The 8,928-nt window shown below is 38.5% G+C and overlaps 1 protein-coding gene across 10 annotated transcripts in view; it reads left to right on the top strand.

Moving 5' to 3' along the window:
* SLC4A10 (solute carrier family 4 member 10) overlaps positions 1–8,928 on the top strand; it is a 125,749-nt gene that overhangs the window by 65,698 nt on the left and 51,123 nt on the right. For all 10 annotated transcript variants that reach the window (XR_001859461.1, XR_001859458.1, XR_001859459.1 and 7 more), the window contains exon 6: positions 3,455–3,643. Coding sequence is in view for 7 of the 10 variants with exons in the window: in XM_017726578.1 (XP_017582067.1) it covers positions 3,455–3,643 (189 nt within the window). In the remaining 3 variants the exon portion in view is untranslated. The remainder of the gene's footprint in view (positions 1–3,454; positions 3,644–8,928) is intronic.

Raw genomic sequence — 8,928 nt, 5'->3', positions numbered from 1 at the left:
TTCCAAAATGGAATGCATCTTCCTTTTTTACATGTGGTAGCAATGCTACAATAAAAGGGAAGTTGTAAAACCACAAAAAACTCAAGGTAAGCCACATTCTTCTTTCTGGCAGGAAATAAAAATTGTTAGTCACCACACTGGCACCAATGGTGTGGCTTCTATTGCTGTTAACAAGTCTAGCAGAACATCTAGGGAAAGGAGGAGGATAGGGATTTGATTTTCTTTTTCCTGTAGTTTTCTCTCCTCAAATGGAGAATCTTAAATATTGACATCATCCTCAGCAGCTAATACATTTTTATATTTAATTGTGGAAAATACTGTTATTCCAGGAATGACACCATACAAGTGGAGTTCCACTGATCTGTAAGCAAGGGGATGACCACTGCCCTAAATTTACCTGTTATAGAGGAATCCTTTTTTTTTTAGCTCTTCCTTTTTATTTCTGTCTTAGACCAACTCAAAGGAGTTAATATTTGGTTTTGTACCTTCTACAGTTCGTATTTTGTTCAGTTTTTTAAAAGAAGAGGATAATTTGAGTTGAGCTTTATCACAGATGCCCTGGTTTATAAATTTATTATTTATTATTTATTTTTTTCCTTTGAAGATCCCCTGTCATGTTACATAAAGTACTGGCCTGTTTAGGGAATTGTAACACGCAAATTCATGTATTAAGGGTGTCTAAGGGGAAGATAGTAATCTCCTTAGGGCAGAGGTGTGTCTCAATAGGCAGTAGAGTAGAAGAGGAAAATAAATATTTTTCTTGCAACTGGAGACTGCTTTCCATTTTTCATGTGTTGTAAATTCTTGTCTCCTTAAAATATTCTACTGAAGATTTTCTTCAAACCTGTGTTACCCTGTCCTTTGCCTTTCTGTCATTTGTCTTCCTGCTATGCCTCTGTCTCTCTCCTTAGGGTCTAGAGTGATAAAAAACCCTCTGTCTAGACTGGGAGTGCAAAGCTAACTGACCTGATTGTGTTTGAGTTAACCCTGGAGATAAGAGTACCCTTCAGGCTCAGGTGAAGCACCCTGAAGCCAGAGTTTATTAGTTTGGGCACAATATGGGGCAACATTACTCCTTGGTATGAGCTGTTTGGCCAACCCCATTGCTGATACTGCACAGGCTGTAGTTGCTGGAGAGAACCCAGTACAGCATTGAAAACCTCTGCATGATTCTTCATTGCAAAGCTCTGGATACACTGCTCATAGTCACATCTGCAGTTGGCAGCTGCATTTACCTGGACCCCATCCTGGTCTTTCTGTGTGCATGTCACTGTAGAGATGTAGATTTGTTGGTAGCCTCTTCATCGCAAGTGAAACATGCAGGTTTTTTGTTGTTCAGCTCTCAAGCAGGTGTGTGAGGCATTGGCTTGTTATGTGGATATTGAGAACTTCAGAAAAACTTGTGTATTTTAAGTGTATACACAGTGCATAGGTGACTGTTAGCAATTAAACTCTGCTTTTAACTACCATAGTTATTTAATGCCTTTTATTATCTCTCTTCTATTGCTCTTGGCTGTTATCAAAGACATGACAAATTATGTCTCTAGTGATGATGCATCTGCTTTTTATTTTTCCTGCTCTGCTTGCTTTTCCACTGAGTTTACTGGCAGATATGAATCTGACTACAGCACAGAATCATGAGCTGTCTGGATTTTCGGTGCAAGGAATTTTGGACTCCTCTTATTATATCACTATTTTTGTGCAGTACAGTTTCTTCCAATTGATATACAAGGGAGCTGTGTACTTAAATGCTGTTACATTTGATTTGATACACAATTTTTTTCCCCTTTATTTTTCTGTTAAGCATCATTACTGTGGGTAGCAGTATTTCCCCAAATAATAATTTAAAAAAAAATCCCACAAAATTCTCAGCAGTTCTTTCCCATTTGAAACACATAATGTCATAGAATCATGGAATCATAGAGTGGTGTGGGTTGGAAGGGGGCCTTAAAGATCATCTAGTTCCAACCCCCCTTTTGTAGGCAGGGACACCTTTAAGTAGACCAGGTTGCTCAGAGCCCCATCCAACCTGGCCTGGAACACCTCCAGGGATGTGGCATCCACAGTTTCCCTGGGCAGTCTGTTCCAGTGCCTCACCACCCTCAGAGTAAAGATTTTTTTCCTAATAATCTAAAACTGCTCTTAATTTAAATCCATTACCCTTTGTCCTGTCACTACGTGCCCTTGTAAATAGTCTTGCCCCATCTTTCCTCTGAGTTCCCTTTAGGTACTGGAAGGCTGCAATTAGGTCACCCCAAAGCCTTTTCTTTTCCAGGCTTAACAATCCGAGTTCTCTCAGCGTGGAGCTTGCGTGCGTGATGCATCCTGTAGCTGGAGTAGGATGGCTTCATCCACAAGCTCCCCTGGATTGGCTGACCCGTAGTGTAGACCACAACTATGAAGTTCCCTTTGTTGCCTCTGTCTCTGATTTTTACCCACAGGCTTTCTACCTGCTCTTGGCTGTTCTTCAGAGACAGCTCCTCATGCTTAATCCTTGTCTGGATATCAAGAGCAACCCCTCGGCCTCTCCTTCCTTTCCTGTCTCTTATGAACAGCCTGTAGCCATCGATAGCCACACTCCAATCATGGAATTCACCCCACGAAATGTCAGTAATGGCAACTCTACTTTCCAGCAGCATGGTGGCTTCCAGCTCCTCCTGTTTTTTGCCCATTCTGTGTGCTTTGGTGTAAAAGCACCACACTGGGCTGTGCCACCTTCTAGAGGAGTGCCTGTGTATACAAGTAGTGTTGAATATGAGTACATAAGACCATTTTCTGCTAGTCGACTGCAAAGAAGATTGTAATTTCTTAGCAGGGGGATCAATTTCACTCACGCCTCCTTGAAATTATCCTCTTCTTGGAACAGTACATCTGGCAGTAGAAATAGATTGTATTAGGCATCAACAAATAATGCAGCAAATTTTTCTGTGTTGTCTTACCTGAGCTTTCCCTGTATTGCACCGAAAGTATTGTAATTATAATTACAAGAAAGAAAGAAAGGGTTAGACTGTGATTTCCTGTGGTAAGTACAAAGGAAATAAAAGAGTTGTTTCCTCACAGCATGCCATTTCCTTTGTAGGAAATACAATAAGGGCTATTTGGAAAAAAAAGACGTCTTATACACCCTGGATTTAAATATGTTATGTATGGGAGTGCTTAAGGACTGACTTCAAAGTCGTTGGTGACCTTAATTTTTGAACTGCATAATTTTAAAAGGATTTTTTTATATTAATAGCATCCTTTTCTCCCTGTTCCCTCCCCCCTACCCCCCCAGTCTTGCTTCCCCAGAGAGTGAAACACTTCTAGATAAAACTTCCCATTTAGTTCTGTTTTATTAATGGACTGATGCTTTTAATTTGTAATCCTGTAGGGTGCTAATAATTTTTACTGCAATTTAAAAGATAAAATGTTTCCTTTTTCCCATCTTTTATTAAGTTTATGTGTATATTTTCAGATATGATTCTGGACCAGCAAGTGGGTTCTGGGCAGCTCAGTGAGGATGTTCGTCACAGAGTGCATGAGGCATTACTCAAACAGCATCACCATCAGAACCAGAAGAAGCTGAGCAACAGGATCCCAATTGTAAGATCCTTTGCTGATATTGGAAAGAAGCAGTCTGAGCCCCATTCCATGGATAAAAATGGTAATGCTTTATTTTGCATTTTGAGCCTTCAATAACATCTGCCTGTTCGGTATTGCAAGTGCTTTGTACCCACAGCTTAACAGCGTGATTCTGCTCTGAAAAATGCCCTGTACCTTTTTGCATGAGTGTGGCTCATCTTATGCATTCAGAAATATACTTGCTTAAATTTGAAATTAGGGTATCTTGCACAATTCAGGGCTGGGCAGAGCTATTCAAGGGAGCTCGCTGAGGTATTGGAAGCTGTGCTAGTGTGCCATGCCATCCTGGGTAACTGGCATGGCATGTTATTTCCAGTGCAGCTCAGCTTAGGAACACTTCAGGTGCTCTGTGTAATCCCTCAGACTGAGCTTGAGCATGTTTGCACAGGATTGCTCTGAACTGTGGACAGGCTCCATCAGTGCCAGGAGTGCAAGAGGAAGGACTATTTTTGACTTCTGTTGTCTATCCAGGACCTATTTGTTTAAAATGTAGTGGTTTGTTGAAATAGTTTCTAAGTCTACAACACTGTATGCATTAGCTAGAGTTCAACTGCTGCTTCAGATTTTATAGGTGAGTTTGAGGGGTGGAAAAATGAGGTAAACGCTGTTGGAAAGATGTCACAAGAGCTGTACCTTGTTCTTTCAGAAAATCCCTTTTGGGAAAATCAGGGTAATGCAAATGAGAAATGTTTGCAGAATAGTTCTAGAGTAAAATATTAGCATAATTTTTTTTCCTTTCCTTGCTTTTACAGAAGACTTTACAAGCTGTATTATTGTTTCAAGTCATCATAATGAAAGATCATTTCTTACTGCCCCTTCCTTATTTGCATAAACAAAGGTCTGTGTTATGAAATTTGCAGCCAAATTTTGCAAATATTTTTCACTTCACTCTTATTCCAGAAATCACCTTAACTGTACTGAAATCTCAGTCCCTCCTGCTGTTACTCTGTTTCAGAGCCCTACTGAGCTCCCCTATCACCTTGGGAAGTGGGGAGTGAGGAAACAGCCATAGCACAGGGAAGGTCAGGATTGCAAGAGGAATCTGTGTGCTCTGAGGCATAGGAGAGAAGGGCAAAGAGTATTCATGTGGCTGATCTGGAAAGATGGGGCTGTTGATATAAAGGTTAGCTTGATTGCAAGGAAGAAGCTTTTCTTTCAATCATTGCCGTATGTAGTTTTAAGAGATCTAAATCTAGTTGCTTCCCTGGAGAAGATTCTCAGACCTAAAAGGCAACATATAATTTCATCTGATGAGGATATTAAATAGAAACATTAATTATGTCAAAATATCATTTTGAGAGTAAGGAAAAAATAGCATTTACTAAGATGTGTGTGATTATGCATATGGATGCACAAGAGTAAAAGTAAGTAGGATGATTGTCCATCCTTTTTAAGGCAACTTTCTTGTTGATTTATACAGCTCTTGCTGATGACTTTAAACAAATATTCAGGAGAAACTGAAGAAAGTTAATGATATAATGATCCTGTTCCTCAATTTCCACGGGATGTAAAATGGCAGCTTGCATTCCATTAAGTTTTTGCACTAGATCTTATATTACAAATAGGCAGTAGTTGTCTTAAAAAAAACCCTCGGGGCAAGCTGTGACATTATCATGAGCTCAATTTTGGTAACTTTCTGTGTCTGTTAGTGGAACTGATGCAGTAATTCACTCCAGAAACATCTTGCTTTTGCCCAAGTTTATTCTGGCAAACTTCCCAGCTCTTCCTAAATTCCACTCACAGAAAACACACTCATTTTATATACTCAGTGGTTAAGTGGTTCTCTAAGTCAGGAGACATATTCTTACAGTTTTTCATTTGTCTCTCTCTATTTTTCAAGATGAAAAAATGCTGAATGCACAGTTTATGTGCTTGTGTAGAAATGTCTCAGAGTACTCTGACATCTGTTAAAAAAAACTCTTAGTCTCTTTTACTGTGTTAATTTAAATGCACCAATAGACATAATAGAAATTATATATGTATATAGAAAAATAGAATAACCTCTAGTGAGTCAATAATTCTAGGGATGCTTATGTGAAAGTATATCAGATTTTTGTCTAAATTACAGTGAAAAGTTCCAAGCATGAACCTTTTGGACAGAGAGGTTTTTTAATCAATTTGAAGCATTGCTGTTCCACTTGCGTCCTTTAAGTGCTAATGCACGTTTGGCAGTGTTCTGCATTGACCTCCTCAAAATCGATGATGGCCCTGTGATAAAACAAGGAGGATTTGTTTATTATAAGTTTCTCTCTTACCATCCTTTGCCCTGTTACGTTAAAAAGTCTGAATCTTATTTTATTGCCTGAATTGCATTGAAATTAGTATTAGCTTTAGAAAAGGAAAATCTAGTCTAAGTTTTTTGTTTTAGAAGGAACTAGAATTTTTTCCCTTTTCAAGGTAAGAGCAAATAAGCAGCTCATGGGTCTGAGTGGCAACTATTGCCCGAGTACTCCAGGGTTTAAAAAGTGGGAAAAGAGAATTCTGGAGAGCTGCCTAGTTTCAGGTACACTAACTGTACCTCTTCTGGCATACTCGTAGTTATTTTCTTACCCTGTGTAAGTGCCATAGTACATGGTGTGTAAATTATGCTGGAATCTCCACTGAAATGCTCAGCTTTCAGGAACTATGCTGTTCTTAGAAGCTTGACCAGGGGTAGCAGTGGTCATTTCTGATCATTTTCTCTGCCAGTGCCTCACGACCCAAATGCTGGAGTTCGGCTACAGTGTTACACTCACTCTAGAGCTATGTGTTTCTTTTTAGATTGCTGTGGAGTGTCTGTACAATCTATTTGTAGTAATATAAAAATGAGTTGTTAGAATATAACTTTGAATCATGTAAAAGCAAAAGCTAAATATGTGTAAAAGAAAGAAAAATTAAGGGGTATTGTTGTCCAAGAGTGTGCTGTAAGACACATCTTGTTTCCTGAGAACAAACTGGTAAAATGCATTCAAGGCAGCATTTTAATCTGCTTATTCCCATTTGTCCACAAACATTGTGTAGAATATATGAAGGTAAAATGTTTCTTATATTGCTCTCAGTATTTTTCTCTCCTTTTAATGAAAAGAAGCAATCAAAATACTGTTGCTTTTACTTTCTGGATGATAAGCTTAATTCCTAGAAGACTGCGGGGAGAGAAACAGATCATCTCAGGTACTACTGATGAACTTACAATCCAGTTCACCCTTATCAGAGACAGGAGTTTTCATAAAGAGCATGTGCCAGGAGCTTTAGAAGGGCTGCTTGTTTGTTCATGCTGAAATGAGACGGTTTGGACACTTTCTGCACAAAAGGAAGTTCTCACTTGGTTAAATTTGGGGTTAGTGTTAGGCAGCTGAACTGAAAACAATCCTTAGCAATTTGTTGATCATAAAATAGGTGGTTCAGAGCCTTAAGTTCCTGATACATGGGTTATGTGGTACAGCTGAGGCTTCAAACCCCCTTCTTTGTCCAAGTTCTTGACAATAGTACCTTATGAGTGTGTCAGTTTTCAGGTGTTCAGGAGCAAAGTCTGAAAATGAATACATAAATTAATTCAATATATGGCAGCACCATTGACAGGCCATTGTGATATCTTTGCTGGAAGATAGTTGTACATATGTTCTCCCTCCAGTTTTCTTTGTTTAAGAGTCTGTCAGACCATCTAATTGATTTGCTTTGTATTTAGTAGTATTATCTTTTGTTTACAATGGCTTTTCTTCACATCCTCTGCAGGGCTAAGATGTCAGGGTGCTATGGGTTTACCGTGCATTTTTAATGCTGCCATGCTGTGTTTAACTTTCACTTTTCATTAGGCATCAAAACTGTGAGAATTAAAAGCCTGCTTTTGATGTTCCAATAAAAAACAACAGTCAAATTTGTCATAAGAGCAGGAAAAATGATTTTTTATGGGCTAATTTGACACCAAATACCCAAAATAGAGGGTGGCAAGTAATTTTAGCATAAATATTGTAAAAGACAGGTAAAAATATGAATATTTTTCATTAGTAAATCATCTTTAAAAAGTTTGTTTTATAAAGCAATTTAACCTATTTTTGTTGATATGAGTAGGTTTGACACTGGTACATCAGACCTGTGTTCGTAAATTCCTATGACATGGTCTAAAAAGCCAAAGACAACTGTAAATATATGACACCTCTCTATTGTTAGAGGAATGCTAAAATAATTTCATAAACCTCTCCCCTTTTATAAAAAGGATTCTGAAATTCAGAGTTTAAGCATATGTGGCATGAAAAAATAACTGATTCTATGAAAATGCAGTTAGGAAAAGAAGTTTTGACTGTCTATTTCACTTTTAGTCTAGGGGGTGTATATGTTTTTTATATATGTGTGTGTGTGTATAAGATGAAATCTAACAGACACCTTACACTGATTAAAGTCCAAGAGGAAGGAACTTGGTAGAGGAGTATGGCAGGCTAAGTTACTTGTATTTTCATGCACCTTGCTGAAGTGTTATTTACCCACAATTACATGATCTTCTGCCTGATTTCTGTTCATACTTATGCCATTTATAACAGCTTCTTCTCCCTTGACATCAGAGCAGGCACATTATTAGTGTAAAAATTGCATTACACCACACATCATGTCTGATTCTGAGAAATTCTGAAATTCCAAGGAGAGGTTTATTGGTATACTGAAGAGCTTGAAGAAAGCAATGGCATATCCAATTTGGGATCTTTGGAGTTAACAGCATGAGCTGCTGCTGAAACTGTTCATTTTGACATGTTCTTTTTTAAGCCTTTTTCCAGTTATTTTGATTAGTGTGATGGGCTGGTTTGGACTTCATCATTTTGTGGCACTATGAGCACAAGCAGAGGTATTGGACAATGCTTGTCCTATTTTAGGGGATAGCATCCTTTAATATCCTGGAAAGTCAAAATTCCCAGTTACGTGCTGGTGTTAGTTACCTTCTTCAGTTTCGCTATCTCTCCTAAAGATCAGTTCAAGGATTTATGCCATAACTCAGAGCAAGTTTACAGCATGTGAAACTCCCATGTCAATACTATCACCTGGAGAAAGGTGGGCATTGCCTGGAGCCACATGAAAAGGGTAGGGAGGCACTCCTAAGTACATGCCCATGTATTTCCATTTTTGGAGTAAGTTGCAACCAATGCCAGTGATATACACACAAGTTTTCTGAAGCGTTGGATCTGGATCAGGTGAATTGCTTCAGCTTTTCTTGAAGAGAAGGCAAACTCAAAGACAGTTAATTCTAGCTTAAATTAGCTAATGCTCTATTTCTTGTTTTAGAGTCTTCTCAGATGTATGAATTTTAATCAGGTTGTATTTTCCACAGGTTTTTATGTGACT

Source organism: Corvus brachyrhynchos, unplaced genomic scaffold (genome assembly GCF_000691975.1).
Source record: "Corvus brachyrhynchos isolate BGI_N302 unplaced genomic scaffold, ASM69197v1 scaffold490, whole genome shotgun sequence".
Lineage (NCBI taxonomy): Eukaryota > Metazoa > Chordata > Aves > Passeriformes > Corvidae > Corvus > Corvus brachyrhynchos.
The sequence above is the reverse complement of the archived record's forward strand: the minus strand, read 5'-3'. Positions and strand labels throughout refer to the sequence as shown.